Genomic DNA, 24176 nt, shown 5'->3' on the forward strand with positions numbered 1-24176 from the left:
ATGCAGTGAACGAGCCTTAAATGATGACAGCATTTCCATTTTTAGCTCAACTTTTCTTTTTAATTATTAGCCATTAGACATTAACAAATTAATGCAGCTTTTTAAAAATAGACCCATCATCAGAACGTCAGTACATACATTAATACATTAGCAGTGATTGCCTTCAATATGTGGGTAATAAACCTCATCTGTACATACTGGAGTGAATGAGGATGATGAAGACGAAGGCAGGCTAATGGGGTTCAGACACCAAACTAAAATAATGAGAGGTTTTCATGGAAACGAGGCAGATTTATGTCTGACACTTAAAATGAAAAACAAAAAAACAAACAAAAACCCCCATAAAAGAGTTGATATATTGACTGACCGCATCACACACACACACACACACACACACACACACACACACACACACTGAACCTACTGAGATCTAGAAATGTGTTTCTGACGTTCAGGGGTTAAAGTTGATGCCCTTTTGACTCTGAAATAGACAAGTGAAGAAAAAGAGGCGACAGCTTCCCTAAAACATGCTGAATCAACACACACACACAACCTCACAATCACATTTCCTTCATTATCACCCAGATACGAAACCTCTTTATACACTCAATGGATTTTATCACACACACACCCGAACCCCCTCACAATGAACCCCGTTTGATTTTCTCTCACGTCTGTTCACCAGCGGGGTGCGGATAATCCACGATTATGGGATATTATCCGCATCTCCTCTATCTAACACACTCACACACACTTGAACATCTTCCCTGGAGTGCTGAGATTATTCCCATATCACAGCCGTGCAGCGGCATTATCCTAATCTGGGAATATTGTTGGACACAGATTACTGTAAAGATGCTATTATAGACCCCAGATTAACAGCACTTGTACATGAGAGAGAGAGAGAGAGAGAGAGAGAGAGAGAGAGAGAGAGAGAGAGAGAGAGAGAGAGAGAGAGACAGACAGACAGAGACAGAGAGAGAGACAGACAGAGACAGAGAGACAGACAGAGACAGAGAGAGAGACAGACAGAGACAGAGAGACAGACAGAGAGACAGAGACAGAGAGAGAGAGAGAGAGAGAGAGAGAGAGAGAGAGAGAGAGAGAGAGAGAGAGAAAATGATAGGAGATGGAAGACCAAAAAGAACAATAGGTTTATAATAAAAAGATCAATTTCATTTCTGTAGTGCTAGTTACACGCACGACTCTGTCAGAGGGAATGACTGTCTGTCACTCTAACCGTGATTGTATTTCTTTTATTTACAAAGTATTTAGGAGGAATCTCACAGTCATATTTCACAACCTATATAAATATATAATTTTAAGACCATTTGAATTGAAAATTAAGCACAATTTTCCCCATAATACACAGTGTATATATATATATATATATATTCTTATTCCTTATTATATAATTATTTTTAAGGAATATTTTTTAATTCATTTCAAATTTGAATGAAAAAATAAATGTACTAGAGCAAATATTACCATCATGTATGCTTATTTTACAATTTAAATTATATATACATTTTTCACATTATGGTTTAAATGTGCTTAATTATCATTAAAAAAAAGTCAGAATGCAATAAAAAAAATCGTAATGGTCCTAAAATAATCTTGTTTTGCTTTATGCCGAATATAATTTCTAATCTTTTGATTTTGGTCTGAAATATGAGCCAGACACCTTGAAGGGTTTTGTGAGATTCCCCAGTAGTCTATGATTAATCTTCATTTTTGCATAAGGTGAGACGAGTCTGATCTCACTCGAAACATTCAGACGTCTGTCCTTACAGAAACACACTGAGGAGCTTCTGATGCTCTGAGCCGCAGAGTGATGGAGAGCAGCAACACAAGACGTGTGTGTGCGTGAGAGAGAGAGAGAGAGTGTGTGTGTGTGTGTGTGTGTGTGTGTGTCTGAGTGAGTGAGTGTATGTGTGTGAGTCTGAATGAGTGTGTGTCTGTCTGAGTGAGTGTGTGTGTGTGTGTGTGTGTGTGTGTGAGAGTGTGTGTCTGTGAGGTGAGTGTATGTGTGTGTTTGAGTGAGTGTGTGTCTGTGTTTGAGTGTGTGTGTGTGTGTGTGTGTATATGAGTGAGTGTGTGTGTGTGAGTGAATGTGTGTGTTTGTCTGAGTGTGTGTGTGAGTGTGTGTATGAGTGAATGTGTGTGTGTTTGTCTGAGTGAGTGAGTGAGTGAGTGAGTGAGTGAGTGAGTGTGTGTGCGTGTGAGTAGTGTATGAGTAAGTGAGTGTGTGTGTGTGTGTGTTTGTCTGAGTGTGTGTCTGTGTTTGTGTGTGTGCGCGCTTATGAGTAAGTGTGTGTGTGTGTGTGTCTGAGTGTGTATTAGTGAGTGTGTGTGTGTTTGTTTGTCTGAGTGTGTGTAGTGTGAGTGTGAGTCTCAGTGAGTGTATATTTGTGTAGTGTAGTGTGAGTCTGAGTGTATGTCTGTGTGTGTGTGATTGAGTGAATGTGTGTGTTTGTCTGAGTGAGTGTGTGTGTGCGAGTAGTGTTTCCCTCTGCAGCTCCTTCACATCTGTCACGATTCATCTATATTGTCATGATGTCAGAAGTGTGTGAAGAGTTTGTTCACTCTCTGACGGCCCGTTTCTTCCTGACAGACTCCAGCTGTGAGGGAGAGAATGACAGTGAGTTCACAGGACACGCGAGCGAGCCGAGACACTGACAGACTGCAGGTTTAACACACACCTCGTTCTCCACCATCTTCAGCCGGCCGAGAGCGTCTTTGGCTGCATCCTGAGACACAACAACACTTCTTTAGCTTTCATCAAACTGACTGACTCACAAATCAGGAAATTATTTCATCTCTTTACGAGCAAATGTGGCATCCAGCGTCTGCCGGGTTTAAAGGCACGTCACAAAGTTCTGATGAAACATCTGCGCTCGAGTGTTTCAATTCAACATCACACAACATTCACAACCCATTGTACCTCAGCCATGTCAAGTGTTTCTGAGTGCAATGGGACATTTAATGAGGGAAAATAGGAAAACTCACTCCTGAAGACAATCAAGAAGGAAATACAAACTTATCACTGCAGTGTGTGTGTGTGTGTGTGTGTCTGTGTGCGAGTGTGTGTGTGTCTGTGAGTGTGTGTGTGTGTCTATGTGAGTGTGTGTGTGTGTGTGTGTGTGTGTGTGTGTCTGTGTGAGTGTGTGTGTGTCTGTGTGAGTGTGTGTGTGTCTGTGTGAGTGTGTGTGGGGTTTCACTCACCCTGTTGCCTTGGCTGGAAAACACTTTGACTGAATCCGAGAGAGCGTGAATGAACTTCCGCAGCACATTTTCATATTCTGAGACACAGACAGAGACACATTATTGATGATCTGTCTTGTTGTTGATCATTCTAGCGCTGGAAAGATCAGTTCATGCTAGTGAATCGGTTTATTCAGACAGTTCATTTCAATGAATCACTTAAAAAATGAATCATCAATCAGTATTATTCCCAGCAGTCCACATGCAGCATTTCATATTCCTTTCTGTAATAAAATAGATATTTTGTGAAATACAGCTGTTGTTGACTTTTTTAAATTTATTTAAATTTAATTTTTTTATCTATTTTTAATTTTTAATATATATTTTTTTTATAGTTGCATTTCATGTAAATGTACAAAATGTGTGTTACACTACTATTCAGACATGAACAAAGTTAATAAATTGACCAAATAATTGTATTAATTACAATTAAAACATTTCAAGAGGTATTTGTTCATGTAAGAGTTCGTTGTGCTAATTATTTATTTATTTATTTATTTATTTATTTATATAATTAATGTAATTATGTACACTACTCTTGTTCAAAGGTTTGGGGTCGGTAAGATTTATAAAATGTTTTTAAAATGAGTATTTTCTGATCATCAAGGCTTCATTTATTTGATCAAAAATACAGTAAAAACAGTAATATTGTGAAATATTATTACAATTTAAAATAAGTGTTTTCTATGTGAATATATTGTTAAACTGTAATTTATCTTTGTGATCAAAGCTGAATTTTCAGCATCATTACTCCAGTCTTCAGTGTCACATGATCCTTCAGAAATCACTCTAATATGATGATTTGCTGATCAAGAAACATTTCTGATTATTATCAATGTTTAAAACAGTTTTTTGATAAATAGAAATTTTCTGTAACATTATATATGTATACTGTCACTTTTTTGTCATTTTTGATCAATTTAATGCGTCCTTTCTGAATAGAAATGAGATTTTCTTTCTTTAATTAGTCTTCTGTCTTAATGACTCTACAGTTGTCCCAGCGCCGCCTCTGTTAAAGCTGGTGGTGTGTGTTACCTGTCAGCGCTGCCGGGTGTTTCTCCAGGAATGATTTCTGCCACTGCAGTCGCTGACAGGCCTCCATGTGCTGCTTCACCAGCTCCGACGGATCTCGTCTGTTCTTCTTATATTCACTGATCTGAAGAGATGCACACACTGACTCATGATACACTCCATATCTGCTTAAAACAGTCAACAGCACCAACACACACCTTCCACTCCAGTCTCTCTTTGTCGTAGTGAAGCAGGCTGAAGCTGTGCAGTTTATACTGCGGCGGAGAGCTGAAACAGAGACACACACACACGTGAACACACTCATAGACGAGCTGAAACAGAGACACACACACGTGAACACACTCATAGATGAGCTGAAACAGAGACACACACACGTGAACACACTCATAGATGAGCTGAAACAGACACACACACGTGAACACACTCATAGATGAGCTGAAACAGAGACACACACACGTGAACACACTCATATATGAGCTGAAACAGACACACACACGTGAACACACTCATAGACGAGCTGAAACAGAGACACACACACGTGAACACACTCATAGATGAGCTGAAACAGAGACACACACACGTGAACACACTCATAGATGAGCTGAAACAGAGACACACACACGTGAACACACTCATAGATGAGCTGAAACAGACACACACACGTGAACACACTCATAGATGAGCTGAAACAGAGACACACACACGTGAACACACTCATAGATGAGCTGAAACAGAGACACACACACGTGAACACACTCATAGATGAGCTGAAACAGAGACACACACACGTGAACACACTCATAGATGAGCTGAAACAGAGACACACACACGTGAACACACTCATAGATGAACTGAAACAGAGACACACACACGTGAACACACTCATAGATGAGCTGAAACAGACACACACACGTGAACACACTCATAGACGAGCTGAAACAGACACACACACGTGAACACACTCACAGACGAGCTGAAACAGAGACACACACACGTGAACACACTCACAGATGAGCTGAAACAGAGACACACATGTGAACACACTCATAGATGAGCTGAAACAGACACACACACGTGAACACACTCATAGATGAACTGAAACAGAGACACACACACGTGAACACACTCATAGACGAGCTGAAACAGAGACACACACACACGTGAACACACTCATAGATGAGCTGAAACAGACACACACACACACACACGTGAACACACTCATAGATGAGCTGAAACAGAGACACACACACGTGAACACACTCATAGATGAGCTGAAACAGAGACACACACACGTGAACACACTCATAGATGAGCTGAAACAGACACACACACGTGAACACACTCATAGATGAGCTGAAACAGAGACACACACACGTGAACACACTCATAGATGAGCTGAAACAGAGACACACACACGTGAACACACTCATAGATGAGCTGAAACAGAGACACACACACGTGAACACACTCATAGATGAGCTGAAACAGAGACACACACACGTGAACACACTCATAGATGAGCTGAAACAGAGACACACACACGTGAACACACTCATAGATGAGCTGAAACAGACACACACACGTGAACACACTCATAGACGAGCTGAAACAGAGACACACACACGTGAACACACTCACAGATGAGCTGAAACAGAGACACACATGTGAACACACTCATAGATGAGCTGAAACAGACACACACACGTGAACACACTCATAGATGAACTGAAACAGAGACACACACACGTGAACACACTCATAGACGAGCTGAAACAGAGACACACACACACGTGAACACACTCATAGATGAGCTGAAACAGACACACACACGTGAACACACTCATAGATGAGCTGAAACAGAGACACACATGTGAACACACTCATAGATGAGCTGAAACAGACACACACACGTGAACACACTCATAGATGAGCTGAAACAGACACACACACGTGAACACACTCATAGATGAGCTGAAACAGAGACACACATGTGAACACACTCATAGATGAGCTGAAACAGAGACACACATGTGAACACACTCATAGATGAGCTGAAACAGACACACACACGTGAACACACTCACAGATGAGCTGAAACAGAGACACACATGTGAACACACTCATAGATGAGCTGAAACAGACACACACACGTGAACACACTCATAGATGAGCTGAAACAGAGACACACACATGTGAACACACTCATAGATGAGCTGAAACAGAGACACACACACGTGAACACACTCATAGACGAGCTGAAACAGACACACACACGTGAACACACTCATAGATGAGCTGAAACAGACACACACACGTGAACACACTCATAGATGAGCTGAAACAGACACACACACGTGAACACACTCATAGATGAGCTGAAACAGAGACACACACACGTGAACACACTCATAGATGAGCTGAAACAGAGACACACACACGTGAACACACTCATAGATGAGCTGAAACAGAGACACACACACGTGAACACACTCATAGATGAGCTGAAACAGAGACACACACACGTGAACACACTCATAGATGAGCTGAAACAGAGACACACACACGTGAACACACTCATAGATGAGCTGAAACAGAGACACACACACGTGAACACACTCACAGATGAGCTGAAACAGAGACACACATGTGAACACACTCATAGATGAGCTGAAACAGACACACACACGTGAACACACTCATAGATGAACTGAAACAGAGACACACACACGTGAACACACTCATAGACGAGCTGAAACAGAGACACACACACACGTGAACACACTCATAGATGAGCTGAAACAGACACACACACGTGAACACACTCATAGATGAGCTGAAACAGAGACACACATGTGAACACACTCATAGATGAGCTGAAACAGACACACACACGTGAACACACTCATAGATGAGCTGAAACAGACACACACACGTGAACACACTCATAGATGAGCTGAAACAGAGACACACATGTGAACACACTCATAGATGAGCTGAAACAGAGACACACATGTGAACACACTCATAGATGAGCTGAAACAGACACACACACGTGAACACACTCACAGATGAGCTGAAACAGAGACACACATGTGAACACACTCATAGATGAGCTGAAACAGACACACACACGTGAACACACTCATAGATGAGCTGAAACAGACACACACGTGAACACACTCATAGATGAACTGAAACAGAGACACACACACGTGAACACACTCATAGACGAGCTGAAACAGACACACACACGTGAACACACTCATAGATGAGCTGAAACAGACACACACACGTGAACACACTCATAGATGAGCTGAAACAGACACACACACGTGAACACACTCATAGATGAGCTGAAACAGAGACACACACACGTGAACACACTCATAGATGAGCTGAAACAGAGACACACACACGTGAACACACTCATAGATGAACTGAAACAGAGACACACACATGTGAACACACTCATAGATGAGCTGAAACAGAGACACACACACGTGAACACACTCATAGACGAGCTGAAACAGACACACACACGTGAACACACTCATAGATGAGCTGAAACAGACACACACACGTGAACACACTCATAGATGAGCTGAAACAGACACACACACGTGAACACACTCATAGATGAGCTGAAACAGAGACACACACACGTGAACACACTCATAGATGAGCTGAAACAGAGACACACACACGTGAACACACTCATAGACGAGCTGAAACAGAGACACACACACGTGAACACACTCATAGATGAGCTGAAACAGACACACACACATGAACACACTCATAGATGAGCTGAAACAGACACACACACGTGAACACACTCATAGATGAGCTGAAACAGAGACATACACACGTGAACACACTCATAGATGAGCTGAAACAGAGACACACACACGTGAACACACTCATAGATGAGCTGAAACACACACACACACACACACGTGAACACACTCATAGATGAGCTGAAACAGAGACACATGTGAACACACTCATAGATGAGCTGAAACAGACACACACACGTGAACACACTCATAGATGAGCTGAAACAGACACATGTGAACACACTCATAGATGAGCTGAAACAGAGACACACACACACGTGAACACACTCATAGATGAGCTGAAACAGACACACACACGTGAACACACTCATAGATGAGCTGAAACAGACACACACGTGAACACACTCATAGATGAGCTGAAACAGACACACACACGTGAACACACTCATAGATGAGCTGAAACAGAGACACACACACGTGAACACACTCATAGATGAGCTGAAACAGACACACACACGTGAACACACTCATAGATGAGCTGAAACAGACACACACACGTGAACACACTCATAGATGAGCTGAAACAGACACACACACGTGAACACACTCATAGATGAGCTGAAACAGACACACACACGTGAACACACTCATAGACGAGCTGAAACAGAGACACACACACGTGAACACACTCATAGATGAGCTGAAACAGACACACACACACGTGAACACACTCATAGATGAGCTGAAACAGAGACACACACGTGAACACACTCATAGATGAGCTGAAACACACACACACACGTGAACACACTCATAGATGAGCTGAAACAGAGACACACACATGAACACACTCATAGACGAGCTGAAACAGACACACACACACACACGTGAACACACTCATAGACGAGCTGAAACAAACAGACAGACAGACACACACACACACACACACGTGAACACAATCATAGACGAGCTGAAACAGAGACACACACACACACACACACACACACACACACACACACACACACACACACACACACACACACACACACACACACACACACACACACACACACACACACACACACACACACACACGTGAACACACTCATAGACAAGCTGAAAAAGACACACACACACACACACACACACGAACACACTCATAGACACACATGCAATAACTGTCGTCCAATCGGCTTCAGTTTTACCTTGGCTTCAAGTTCCTGTCATGATCGTTTTGGGGTTTGGATCTTGGAGAAGGCGCTTGCTGGAAAGAAAATGGTTTATGATTTATAGAAACGTAAAACAAAACAACAAAATTAAACAAGATTAAAAAACATTAGGTTTTTGAAAAATGTTCAGTTTCATCATATTTTCTCATGTTCTCTCATTTTAACTTTGTTGTCTTGAACGGTATATTGTTTTGCAATAAAAAAAACTCTTTAAAAAAGACAGTAAATAAATTAAAATACTTATTTTTGTAACAATAAAAACACTGGATATTGTCTTTTTTTATATTTTAGTCAGTATAAAAGCCAGTATAACAAATACTACCATGATGTATCGTTCATTTTTCATTACTGCGGGGTTACAAATGTAAGAATCTGTTTAAGATCTGCTGATCTTATGTCCTTACATAACATGAAAAACTAAGGTGGAGCACACTGAATTTAGCATGTAAGGTTATGATGATGATATCAGCTGTTACGCAGAGGTTCCTGCCAGTCCTGTTCTCTCTATTGTAAGTTAAATGAGTCAGATTACTGGGACTCTCACCCTTTGTGTTTAATGGCTCCTGGAGCCCGTCCCAGTCATTGAATAGTTATGCTGATTGGATTAGGACTGGTAACACTCTAGAGTCTAGGGTGGGTTTCTAAACCTGGATACTTCATTTGCATGCTTTAAGGTCGTCACCCAGGTGCTTTGTCTCCATATCTAAGCACTTTCTAAATATATATAAACTACAATGTACACACTGCCTCAGTCAGACTTGATGACTGCAGCCACCGACAGCTCGTGTTCTCAATGAAGAATCCTGCTGAAGATACAACCGAGTCTCCTGGTCTTCGCCTCTGAGTTTCCTACACTATATATATATATTACATGGCTTGGTTGAATTCTAATGTAGAATGCGGTCTGTAATTTCGTGATAACAGACCGCTGCGAAGTATAACACACCGTTGCCATGAAAAACAGAGCGTTGCTATGGATGCGGAACGGACTATTTTCTTTAGCGGAAGAAATACAATCGTTTTTAAATCAATATTTTGTGTCAAATTATTTATTTATTTGGTGGGTAGCCATGTAATAAGCAGGATAATGTAGAGCGAGGCGGTTGTTATAGCGAATACAACCCCTTCAGGCTGATTCCGCTTCACGTCGAGTCCTGATCAGCCTGTCGGGGTTGTATTCGCTGGAACTGACGCACAGCGGACTTTTCCCTCGGCAGACGCACGTCGGTAAACAAGGGAATGAACTTGCGCTCCCGGGGGCGGTTCAGTGCAAAGAGGATGTGTGTTCCGGCGCAAACGTTCCCTGGAGCTATTTTGCAGCTCCAGAAAACAATTCCGCCACTGAACAGGAAAAACCTAGTCTAAAGTCCTAGTCTAAAGTCAGTGGCGCGTTCAGATGCTATTTTAAGGGCGCATGCTTGGCCATAATGTAGACACAACGCGCATACACTTTGCTTCTCTCATCTACACAGATGCAGCAGTTCCCATTTCTGCAAACCATACATAATTACAAGGAAAAATATTCCACACGAGGGAAATCATTGTGGTGTCCATGAAAATAGGCATACATCTAGCTTACACATTTACCCAAATTATCATACGCCTGTTTAACCGAAGTTAATTTGGGTGGGTTTCTCCATCCCCAACGTCACCTCTCTGTGTTTTACGGCCCTGACGAGAACGTCGGTCTCCTCGGCTGTGAACCGCTCCTGGCGCGTGCCTGGCAAATCCGCCGTAATAATAGCAATCCGCCATGGAACAAGCACGCCTGCTCTTAAAGGGAATGTGAGATGTCGCTCTGATTGGTTTATTTCACGTTACGCCCAAACCACACCTATGAATAATGAAGCTACTTCAGACCAACCCATTTTAGATTTGCGGCGAGATCTGCCCACAAAGTTACTTGCGTTTCAGATCGTTAAAATAGGGCCCTAAATCATTTTATTTATTGTACACCCTGTGTGTATTACTGTGTAATAAAAACAGCCTCTCGCACCCGTTCCTTGTTTTTCTCAGGTGAAGGTGTGATGGGGTCGATGACGAGCCACTTCTCCGTCACCGACTGCAGCTGAACTCCTCCCAGCGGCTCCCGGATCTTCACTCGCACCTCCAGCTTCCCCCCCGTCGCCTTACGCCCGTCCAGCACCTGCAACAGCAGCACAGGCTTGTGTGTGTGTGTGTGGTTGTGTGACACGTGAGCGTGAGTCTGTGTGAATCACTCACGTCTATAATCTCTCGGATCTCACACTGGTTCTCCAGGGCTTCCAGCTTCAGCTGAGCGCTTCCCACCACTCTATCCGTCTTGAAGAGACCGCTGCGCACACACACACACAAAATTTGAGTATTGAGAATAATCATTGACAATAACATGATTTTGGAAAACAAAACAAAACAAAGCAAAAAATAAACATCCAGATATATTACAGCGATGAGAATTTCCTTAATTGTCACAATGCAAAAATCAAACAAGTTTTTTTTTACTTATTAGTATTATTAGCAGTTTCCTCTCTGTTGTGGAGGAATGTGATCTCACCCCTTGTGAACGATCTCCAGCTTGATGCCTTTGGCCTGTACGATCCTCTTAAAGCCTCTGTGATCTCGCTTGATGTTCAGCTTGAACTGCTCCTTAAACTCTGAAACACACAGAGACTGTCATCTAATGCTGCCACCTGTTTAACAGACAGACCGTGTGTGTGTGTGTGTGTGTGTGTGTGTGTGTGTGTGTGTGTGTGTACCTGGACAGTTGGTGTTTTTCACAGTGCTGGTTTTGTCTCTCTGAGCTTCTTCCTGAAAAAACAATACACACAATAGACATGTTTCAAAGTTCAAAGCTGTGCATTCAACTTATGCGCAAAACTGCAATATCGCATAAAACATTTGAGAATAAAGCAGCGTTTCCATCTTATGTGTTCAAAAGACCAAAATCATCACTTCCTGGGAAACACAAAATATCTGTAATAAGATGGAAGTTGCTGCAATCGAGGAAGAAACTGTGGCTCTTTTTGTCCTCCATCAGAAATGAGTTGTGTTCAGAGAGTCAGACATGTGTGTGTGAAAGAGTGTGAGTGTGTGAGAGAGTGTGTTGGAGTGTGTGTGTGTTGCGTACCGCACTGGGGAAGGGAAACTCGAAGCGCACACTTGCATCCAGATCGCTGGCAGAAACTCCTGGAGAAAACACCAAAACAACATTTGCAGGATTTTGTCACAGAAGATCATTATTTATTTATTTCCTCAGACTATATTTAGACTATATAACATTCAAAAGTTTGGGGTCAGTAAAATTCTATATTCTTAACAAATTAGTATTTTTTATTCAGAAAAGGATGTGTTGTGACAATTAAATTGATCAAAAGTGACAATAAAGACATTTATAATGTTACAAAACATGCTATTGCAAATAAATGCTGTTCTTTAGAAGAATTAGAATCATATTAGAGTGATTTCTGAAGGATCATGTGACCCTGAAGACTGGAGTGATGATGCTGAACATTTAGCTTTGATCACAGATATTCACATAGAAAACACTTGTTTTAATTTGTAATAATATTTTTTCAACATATCTGTTTTCACTCTGGTCCTCACAAAGTTAGTTGCACACACACACACACACACACCTGGAGGAGTGGGCAGGTTGATTCCTTTCACGATGGTCAGCACCATGTCATTGGACGTCAGGTTAGGAAAGATCCTATAAACACAGAGATGAAGACATTTAGGGACTCTGTGCAGGACGTCCTCACGGACACACATGTGTGTGTGTGTGTTTGTGTGTGTTCTTACTTGACGGTGTTGAGGGTGCGCTCCTCCGTGTGGTACTTGGGTACTGGTCGCCCTTTAGCGTGAGCTTTCTTTAGTACTTCAATATTACTCATGCATTCCTCTGCCAGCTTCTCAAACCTACAACACAAACCAAGTCTTCCTCATGGGACTGTTCGCTGCTCACACTGTGTGTGTCAGGCTTTACTGTCCATGTGGGACATTCAGTCTCTACAACGTTAGCAAACTCTGACACAGATACACTTTATTAAGGCTAGCTCAAGATTTGATATTTCATTTTAATATTTATATTAGTATTTACACTTAGAACTTTCATTCTGACAGATTTTAAATATTTCTTTAATACATTTTTTTTTTTTTATGAATTCAATTTAATTTATATAATGGTTAACTTTTTACATCATTAATGTGTAAAAAATATGTTTGTATCAATCAAAACATTTGTAAGAAACAACAACAGTACTTAAAAAAACCCTGCACATTAATTTATTAAAATTATATGTTTAAAAATTGCACTTTTAGTGCTTAGGTAAATAGGACAAATTTCCTTCTGTTTTGTTTTATATTTTATACACAACTATTCAAAAGTTTGGGGTCGACGAGATTTTTTAACTGTCTTCTGCTCACCAAGGCTGCATTTATTTGATCAAAAATACAGTAAGAAAAGTAGTAAAATTCATATTTTGGTTGAAAACTTGATACATTATTTTTTCAGGATTTCAAAAGAACAGCATTTATTTGAAATAAAATCTTCTGTAACATTATAAATGTCTTTTCACTGTCACTTTTGATCAATTTAATGCATCCTTGCTGAATAAAAGTATTAATTTCTTTTCTTAAGAAAAGTAAATTCTATTTTCTACCAGTAGTGCACATTCATCACTCAAAACACACCTGAAAACTCAGCTTACCGAATGTAAAAATCTAAACAGACATTCACTAACACAAACACACAGCATCAAGATGAATGAAAACACACACCTGGCAGTTTCAGCTACATTCCCCATATGAGTGAACTGCTGCGAGTAGGCCAGGCATTTCTGGAAACATCAATCATTAGATAGTTAAAGGAGAAGTTCACTTTTAAAAAAACTTTTGCTGATTATTTACTCACCCCCATGTCATCCAAGATGTCCATGTCTTTCTTTCTTCAGTCGAAAAGAAATTAAGGTTTTTGATGAAAACATTCCAGGATTTTTTCACATATTATGGATTCCATTGGGACCCAAACGGTTCAAGGTCCAAATGACAGTTTCATTGCCGCTTCAAAGGGCTTTAAACGATACCAGACGATGAATAAGGGTCTTATCTAGCGAAACGATCGGTCATTTAAAAAATAAATAAAAAAGTTTAAGTTTTATAAGCACAAATGTTCGCCTTGCTCTGTTCTGTGATGCGCGTTCGTGACGTCAAGTAATACGCAATTACGTTGAAAAGGTCACGCTTGAAAAATTGAAGAAAATGTTATTTTTGGCTTTTTAATATTAAAACACTCAGGATGCGCACACGAAATGGGCATTTTAAACGATAAACTGACACAAATACATTTGAAAATGTGTATATGGTCCTCCTCCTGCACATTTGTAAACACGTCAAGCGTGACCTTTTCAACGTAATTGCGTATTACTTGACGTCACGAACGCGCATCACAGAACAGAGCAAGGCGAACATTTGTGCTTATAAAACTTAAACTTTTTTATTTATTTTTTAAATGACCGATCGTTTCGCTAGATAAGACCCTTATTCATCGTCTGGTATCGTTTAAAGCCCTTTGAAGCTGCAATGAAACTGTCATTTGGACCTTGAACCGTTTGGGTCCCAATGGAATCCATAATATGTGGAAAAATCCTGGAATGTTTTCATCAAAAACCTTAATTTCTTTTCGACTGAAGAAAGAAATACATGGACATCTTGGATGACATGGGGGTGAGTAAATTATCAGCAAAAGTTTTTTCAAAAGTGAACTTCTCCTTTAATAAGCCATGCGTTTGTGGTTAACGCTCTACAGGAGTCAGATGTACGAGTCGCTGTGTGACACTGACCTCGTGCTGCAGTTTGAGCTGCTCCATGAGTTGTGTGTACTGTTCAGTCGAGCGCGGGGACACTGCGGACGAGCGAGACTGAGACAGTCTGTAGTCCTCCTCACTGACCGGAGCGCCCGGCACCTGCACACACACACACACACACACACACCACTGTGAAGAACACTGCATCCAGACACTTCACACACACACACACACACACACACACACACACACACACACACACACACACACACACACACACACACACACACACACACACACACACACACACACACACACACACACACACACACACACACACACACACACACACACACAGCTCTTCACATTCACACACACTGAAGCAGGACTGTCCAGAAAAGGACTGAAGTACAGTTTAGATGAGCCACGAGCTCTGAGTCTGAAAATAATCAACTTTTTCTCAAAGTTTTCATTCAGCCAAAAACTATTACCAAAAATAAAGTTTATTTAATAACCAATCAATTACTCAAATGATTAAACACTCAAATAAAAACTGTGATGACGCGTTTCCACAGTTAATAACATTGTTAATGATCTTACCTTGGCATTAAATTACAGAAAACGAGTTAAAATCAACATTAAATCAAAATGGACAATTCTTGATTTTTATGGAATATTGCGATATTTATTATTAATGATTTATCTGTGATTTAACTTATATTGTGTCAAATTCATATTCCTCATAATCAGAATAACTTCCCCTCCCTCTTGCAGCATCTCTTCTCTTCTCTGATGACGAGGCCGCCCTTGATTTTGTCCGTGAGGAATTGATTGGATGGTTGTGGTTTGCTATTGGTGGATCTGATGTGAGTGACAGGTTGCCCCGCCCACCCAACAAGGGGACGACCCAACATTTGTTCATGTTTGTGAGGCCGTTTCACTAGGACATACGTCACAATAGGGAAGAAAAGACTATCGCAACTTCCTTTCATGCTGACATTTATCGCTGTGTTTTACAGGGAGTGACATGGAAATTATTTCTATTGGAGCAAACGATAACACAAAAAAGATATTTGTTGTAGTTTGTGTTCGCCACTACAGAAGTTTACCCAGCTATGATGACTTTCTGAGAACCCAGGAAATGTGAAAAGCATCATAAATTCGCAAACCTTGGTGATGTCAACAGGAAGTCCGGACTTGGCGGCATTGATCATGGCATCGAGTCCTTTAGCGTGTCTGAGGTGCTGCGCGGCTCCCTGCATGTCCTTCATCTCTTTAGAGCGCAACGCCGCCTTCACAAACTGCTGTCTGCGCATCATCAGGAAATCCAGCTGCTGCTGGGCTGCAAAACACAACACACACACATTACACATCAGCGCATGCACATCAATGCCTCTACATGAACTCTGCCTACCTTTCCCTCCTGGTTTGGGTGTGTTTGTGGAGCCAGTGGGCGTCCCTGCGGTGGACAGGGCTTTCGGAGGAGCGGGAGCTCTTGATTTCTGAACGGCAGGCGGAGCTGATGGCTACACATGAAACAGAGCGATGAAGAATCAGGCTGAAACACACTTTCTAGATCAGGGATGGGCAACTTCGGTCCTGGAGGGAGTCAGGGATACTGTCCTGAAGAGTTCAGCTCCAATGCTGATTTAACTCCTGCCTGTAGTTTCCAGGGCTGTGTCTTAAATCGCCCCCTAAACCCTTAGATACGGCACTAATTGACAGGACAGTTATTTGTAGTGGCGTCCGAAACCATAGTGGACATTATCAAGTGCACTCATTCAATCCCACAATGCACCGCAATAAGGAGAAGATGTCGCCCGCAGCTGAATCAATCATCCATCTATTTAAGGCGAGACACTACAGGTGAATAGTGTAAAAATTTTAACTAGCAGATATCACCATGTATTACAAGTTTTCTATAATTTAATGTTTAAATATGCAAATGAGGCAATATCTAATGAAATATGCGCTAATTTGCATATATTTTAAAAAACGATATCTGAGTATTGTATAAAGCCAGGTTAAAAAAAAATTTTCATTGTGTTCACATATTAGATGGGAAAAAAATTACAGAGGGATTTATGGATATCTACTTTTGTTATCCTGTAAATCAGAAAATACTGTCAATAGCCTTAAAAAAATGATTTTCGCCATGTTTTTTGGAATAAAATGTTATATAAATCAGGCAAGGAATAATATATTTACAAATCCCTCTGTAAATGTCTTCATAATATAACTAGGTACCAGACTGGAAAGTTTGGTGTATAGGTGCTACTGAAGTGGAGATTTCGGACTTGGAGAACGAGAGAAATGTCATTTTGAGAAAACGGGCTTTAAAGATTTAGCATCAGCCAATGAGATTGCGCATTCAGCCCTTTTACTTTCACGACTGGTTGCTGATAAAAAGGAAATGACCATATTTGGATCCGACAGGATTGTACAGGAGAGAGAGAGCTTCCTAACGGTGCATGTGATGAAAGGGTGCCGGCAGGGAGCAGCATGTTGATTAAGAACGCGAACTTCTGTTGAATTTATGAGAAATCTACAGACGCAAACAGACAAAGTGTAATAAAATAAAGACCTAAATGTGTATTTCGGACTTTTTTTCACCACAAGTCTGAAAGAAGACATGTTATTGAAGACAAATATCCAAAAATCTCAAAATTGACCAGTAAAAAAAAAAAAAAAAATGTTTTTGCCTGCCGTATCTCGCCTTAACAAACCGCTGGTCCAATGTGGGTACAGCGTAATATCATAAAGGTATAAATTCCTTTTTAATTGATTATTAAATAGTTTAATTACGGTTTATACATGCTAGTTTCCATAGAGTTCAAGATAAATCTTTTCATTACTCCTAGAGCTGCCAGTTTGATTAGTTTAAAATGATCATTAAACGGCACAATCTATGCAAAAGCGGCAGCCCTTCTGGCACTCAGCGTCTGAATTCACTCTCTCGTTTTCATTCACTCCTTCCGGTGGACTATATTAGTGGAGTGATGTAGAGAATAGTGAATGATTTTGAACTCAGCTCATCCTGAAGATGTTGATTAGCTTGTTCGGGTGTGTTTGATTAGAGTTAGAGCCAAACTCTGCAGGACTGAAGTTGCTCATCTCTGTTCTAGATGCTTCACTGACCTTGTGTGTCTCCTCGTCTTCATCCGCGTCAGCATCTTCGTCCTGATTGGCCAGTTTCATGGCTGTCTCCAGGACGCCCATAAAGTTCTGGTTGCCTCCCTCGGTGCCCTGCAGCGGAGGACAACCTGACATGCGCACACACACACACACACAACGTTAAAAGAGGCATACAGACCATCTGCAACTATGATTGTGAGGACTTTCCTGTGATCTCAAATTTTTCTGCTGTACATTCTGTACTCTGTCCCTCGAGGGCCACTGTCAAGTCAAGTCACATATAGTGCTTTTTACAATACAGATTCGGTTTCAAAGCAGCTTTACAGAGATAACAGGAAAATAATGCAACAAAGTTTGTTTCTGGAAGAAAATAGCATCACAGTCCAGCTTAAGTAAGTTCACTGATGGTTCATTTTTGTTGTAGAAATGTAATTAATTTAGTTCATATATAGCCGCTCTGAAGTAAACCGTGATGTCATCGTCCAGCTCAGTTCAGTTCTCATATAATGTTGTCAATGCAGGCAGAGCAATATTATTGTTGGATATTAAATGTCCCCAACTAAGCAAGCCAAAAGCCAAGGCGGGAAAGGCCACTGTCCTGCAGAGTTTAGCTCCAAACCCTAATCAAACACAATCAAGGTCTTCAGGATTACTAGAAAGCCACAGGCAGGTGTGTGTGATCAGGGCTGAAGCCAAACTCTGCAGGAAAGTGGCCAAAAGTACACAAGCATTACCTGGTGGAACAGGAAGATCTGCCAGATTCACAGGCCGTCCTGCTTTATGAGCTTTAATGGCGTCTTGATATTGCTGAAGTGAAGAACACACACACAAAAGAAGTTAAAGAAATGGCTTTTTGTATTATTGTTATACACATGTGACTCCTCACGTGCGTTACCTTGATAATGCGCTGGTGCATGCGTGCTTTGCGGTCGTCTCCTTTGCTCTTGGCGCTCTCTGCAGCTTCTTTGTATTTGTCCATGCGCTGCTGTAAGGCCTCGGCGACGCTCCGGGGAGCAGAGAGAGCTGAAACACACACACATCCGTTCATATACAGTGTAGCTGATATCTAGACCGCGTTTAATCAGCGACACCCTCGTTCTCACCTGGTTCTGGGGCAGCAGGAGGGGCGTCTGGTTTAGAGGACAGCTGGGGGGGGTTTGAACGTGGCACTTCGACCTCAGCTGAAACAGAGAGACTCTCATCAATATCTGAATAAACTAACCAGGATGCAACTGGGGCGAGTGATGATCTGTGAGGTAAGGATGTACCAGGAGGGGGCGGCAGTGAGCTGATGTCCACAAACTCCCCTCGGTCAACAGTCTCCACCAGCGAGTCTAATCTCTGTGGGAAACGCAGAGACACACAGCAAATGAGTGTCATAGTTGTTGCGGTGGTTAATTGTGACCTAGTGTTGTGTAAATCTACAGTCCACAATAATAGACCTACACTTGGGGTCAGTAAGATGTTTTATGAAGTGTCTTCTGCTCACCAAGGCTGCATTTATTTGACCAAAAATACAGTAAAACACAGTAATATTGTAAAATATTATTACAATTCAAAATAGCTGTTTTCTATGTGAATGTTTATTAAAATGTAATCTATTCCTGTGATCAAAGCTGAATTTTCAGTATTATTACATGATTAGGGGCTCAAGCATGAAATGCTGAAACCCTATTGTAATTGTAAGGATTCGTAAAACACATCGTGCAGGACAAACCGTAAGGCCTAGAGACGTGAAACCTGGCCAGATGGTAGGCCTCAATTTGGGGACAACCTATCAGAGTATGACCCCGATTGGCCCATAGGTGGCGCTACAGCAACCAAAAGTACAAAATCACTCATAACTCTTAGGCCGTTTGACCTAGACTCAAGTGCCTTACACCACTGTGATCCCTGTGAGAAATGGTCTTTTTCATATATTATGTCAGTGGTTACATGCTTGCTAAATAAAACTTAATAACTTTTGATGCTTTTGTGCTTAAAGGCCTTAACTGCTTGAACCCCGATAAATGCTGCTTGCAGCTTTAATTTATGATTATTATCAATGTTGAAAAGAGTTCTGCTGATAAATATTTTTGATACATTTGATTTCAGGACTTTTAAAGAATAGAAAGGTAAAAGAACAGCATTTGAAATAAAATCTTTTGTAACATTTTAAATGTCTTTAAAAATATAACATTTTAGGATCACTGAGATCACTTTTAGTTTTTTTTTCCGGTTTCATTTTAATTTGAAGGTTTTAGTCATTTTATTGTGCTTTTGTTATTTTTATTTAAAAATTTTTTTTAAATGTCTATCTTTTTTTCAGTTTTATATCAAGCTCAACAAAATGAAAAACTAGCTGATTTAATGTTTTTAATATCTGATTTTATTTCAGTTAACATTTATTTTATTTCATGAAATGATTTTCTTATGCTTTTTGTTTTATTATCATAATATCGCTGGTCTTTACTGTCACTCTAGATCAATTTAATGCATCCTTGCTGAATAAAACTATTAGTTTCTTTCCAAATAAACGATAGCGCTCTTGCATAAAATGCGAAGAGAAACAAACAAACGAATGTAAATGTGGCCTAAATGACACGTACTAATCATGAATCGGTGAGACGCTCTTACCTTGGACACTGAGTAGAGTTGTTTGGCTTGGTCAGTGTTTCCGCTCTGTTTGGCCTTTATGGCTGCCAGCTTATACTCTCTCTGTCTGCTTAATATACTCGCTTTGAGCTCTGAAACGCACACAAATGTGACAAATGTGTACAGTAACGGCTTTTTTAATGTTAAATGAGATATTCAGTGTGTGTGTGTGTGTACCTGAGTGCTGTGTGTTGGGCTGGCTGGGCGTGAGGGGTGATATGGCTGGTGTATCGGGCGTTACGGCAGTCAGTCTCTGTGATGGAGGCTGTAGAAACTGAGGTTTGGATGGAGCGATTGGCTTCACGTTGGCCGTCTGAGGTGGTGTGTTTGCTGGAGCAGGTTTTTCCTGCTCTCCGATTGGCTCTGCCTGCGAATCAGCGGAGGGTTTTCCACCAGTGGCCACAGGAGGAGGAATCTCGTCTTCATTGATGGGTTTCCCCTTTTTAACTGACGTCAGCATTGACTGTAGAGTCTAAAAACAAGGAGAACATGTTACAGACCAATGCTCAAACATGAGGAAAAATGAGCAGGACAAAAAGTTTGACATGGCATTCGACAGATCAATTGGTCAATTTAAAGTATTGCATCAGCCGAAAAGGTTTGACTGATAAGTGAGCTAAGTGGGACTTTTATTTTGACAGCAGCCACCCTGCTCTCTCAGATATTGGCTGTTGCCATAAAAAAAAATCTATCTTTATTCTCAGATATGGTCCACCTTCAGTCCACGGTCGTATCTCCGAGCTTTGCTGGTCTCCCCCGATGCCTTGGCGTTGGTAATGGCGGTTTGGTACATGTCTAAGCGCTCTCTCAGGCGAGACTCCAGGCTGGTTGTGGACTGGGGCGTTGCATTTGAGCGTTGAGGAGGTGCTGGTGACGGAGGGGCTTTCCTGACCACTTGCTCCTCATCGTCTTCCAACACCTCATTCAGCTCGGCCTGAAAAACGACTTTAGTCAAAATCTCTTCATGCGAGAAACATCATATCCCATACAGTGGACGTAAAGACAAGAAGGTTTTTGCCTAACCAGGAGATCAGCATCGTTCTCCAAGTCACCATCATCGTCTCCGTCCTCGTCCAGATCTTTCATACACAGAGCGGCCATACGATCAATGTCCTCCATGGGCAGAGGAGCTACATGACGCAAAAAAGAGAGAAAGATGATGGAAAAATGCCATGGTTATAATTGTTGAAGTCCCCCTGTGGTGAAAGTCCAGCTTTTAATGTTGTTTATATGTCTATGTGGAGTTTTTAATATGCTTTAAGACAAATCATGTGTAAATTCATAAGTCGACACCATTGCTGAGTATTTTCTCCTTAAAACTGCAGTGAACCAAACACTGGCGTTTCTGACGTCACAAACTACCTTGTAACCAATCAGATCAACGTGTGATCGTCAACCAGTGGATCTCTGAGCCTGTGTGAGTGAGTGGAGGCGGGGCTCATTTGCATATTCATAGAACCATGTATACTAAATGAAGCAAGGGTGTCGAGTTACATTCAAGCAATTTTAAGACATGAAAAAACTATTAATTATGTCAATTTGGTGATCAAAGATGAGTTTTAAGGAATAAAATGATTACAGGGGGACTTTAATAGAGGTCATATCTACATAATGTTTGGTGTCCTCACCTTTTCCTCCAGGTTTCCTGCCCGCTGGTCCGCCCCTCCCTCCTCCTCCCCCCATCAAGGCCAGAAGCTCCGCCTCTAACTCCGCCTCATTTCCCCCGGATTCATCCAGCCCGCCATCAGGAGCCAAATCCAACAGCAGTCCCATCTGATTACACGCGAGGACGGAGAGCCAGTGTTATTTTGGTACAACTGAGATACTAATATATATTTTATTATTATTTTGAAGTTTTTATTTTATATTGCCCAATTTTATTAGAATTTTTGTTAGCTTTAGTAATTTTGATGTGTCTTTTTAGTGTTTTTTAATATGTCTATAAAGTTTTATGCATTTAAGACATATTGATTAAACATTCCGAGGTCAAAATAGTTTTGAAAAATAATACAAATATAAAAAAAACATGAACGGATTAATTGTTCACTATTAGATCTAAACTGCCCAGCCCAAAAAAAGTTTGCATTTAAATAGGTAAATGCTTAAGAGTCTATTATTGCAGTGATTATAATGTTTCTAGCATGTTATATGTTTGGCAACAGTTCTTCTAACCCTAATTGATGGAGTGTGTAGCGTTTCGTGAAAGAATGGTTGTGAGGAGCATGAAGAATCATTTCCACGCATGAATCGGCTCCTCTGAGTCCAGACTTTAATTCATTGAAAGTGTTTGGGATGTGCTGGAGGAGACTTTACATTGTCTATACAAGATCTTGACCAATAATGTCTACACCTCTTGATATTGTGTGCCTATTTAAATCCAAACAGCAACTATATATATCTATATCTATATCTATATCTATATATATATATATACTTTTTTTTTTTTTTTTGCTTGGGCAATGTATAACATGCATTTATAAAATGAATAGGGTGCATTTTTTATTCCATGCTGACTTTAAAGCTGAGATTTCATGATTCTGAACACAGTACTGGCTCTCATCTTGTGTTTTACCTGTTTGGCCCTGGCGGCCCCCTGGCCCTTCTGCGGAGGGTTACGGCTTCGGCTCATTTTCTTCACAGATCCCTCAAACCTGGAGTGAGAACAAGAAAGATTCATTTATAAAGCTACAATGCCACTGCATTAGGATTAGCCCTCCAGTAACACCACAGACAACAAGACCTGAAAGTGACAGACTTGGTCGAGGCACATTCCGGAATCACGACGTGAATAATGAAGTTTATATTTGCATAATCCATGCATAGACAAAATCAACGCCAAATGTTTATTTAATTGTGCCATATACCTCCATCAGATTACATTACCTGACTATGAGCTCAATAGCTTATGTTTCAACAGTATTTAACCTGTGCTAGTGTTTAAAACATGGGAATCGAAAGCTGATTTTGCACCAAAAACTGTTGGAGGCAAAGCTGAACGAAGCTATGAAACACGTTTCAGCTCATTCACAAAATAAATGAGAAAGTAAACAACTAATTGAGTCAAAGTGCAAGCTAGCGAGGCTAGTTCTTACATCAGACTCTCTTTACTAATCATTTGAACACGATACCTCGATCATATGTTCCTCCGAGGGCGGGTTACGTGGTCAATATCTGTTCCGTTGAGAAGAATGAGCTGTCTGTCATGAAGTTATTGCACTAGAGTTTCATAAATACAGAAGTAAACACAAATCTGCACTGCTGTCAATGACAATTCAGCACTTCCTGCTTTTCGCCAGGTTTCC

The 24176-nt window shown here is 40.9% G+C and overlaps 1 protein-coding gene across 2 annotated transcripts; it reads right to left on the reverse strand.

Moving 5' to 3' along the window:
• Positions 1–22: 22 nt before the first annotated feature.
• cc2d1a (coiled-coil and C2 domain containing 1A) lies at positions 23–24162 on the reverse strand. 2 transcript variants are annotated; one of them, XM_084403011.1, is made up of 29 exons: positions 24003–24162; positions 23447–23525; positions 22503–22647; positions 21898–22004; positions 21590–21808; positions 21052–21346; positions 20857–20966; positions 19509–19581; positions 19344–19421; positions 19136–19263; positions 18975–19047; positions 18244–18368; positions 16520–16631; positions 16275–16447; positions 15142–15264; positions 14081–14139; positions 13103–13219; positions 12937–13010; positions 12429–12487; positions 12058–12109; positions 11856–11955; positions 11546–11636; positions 11319–11468; positions 9299–9357; positions 4494–4563; positions 4300–4420; positions 3226–3302; positions 2703–2750; positions 23–2621 (listed from the first exon to the last, which is right to left on the reverse strand). In XM_084403011.1, exons 2-29 carry the CDS (start codon positions 23501–23503, stop codon positions 2583–2585), a joined length of 2934 nt encoding a protein of 977 aa, XP_084259137.1. In that variant the 5' UTR covers positions 23504–23525; positions 24003–24162; the 3' UTR covers positions 23–2582. The 2 variants fall into 2 exon arrangements, 1 of the variants encoding a protein (XP_084259137.1); XR_014626629.1 differs by lacking the exons at positions 23–2621; positions 2703–2750; positions 4494–4563.
• Between the last annotated feature and the right edge of the window lie 14 nt (positions 24163–24176).

This window comes from Rutilus rutilus (assembly GCF_951802725.1).
Source record: "Rutilus rutilus genome assembly, chromosome: 2".
In the NCBI taxonomy this organism is placed as follows: Eukaryota; Metazoa; Chordata; class Actinopteri; order Cypriniformes; family Leuciscidae; genus Rutilus; species Rutilus rutilus.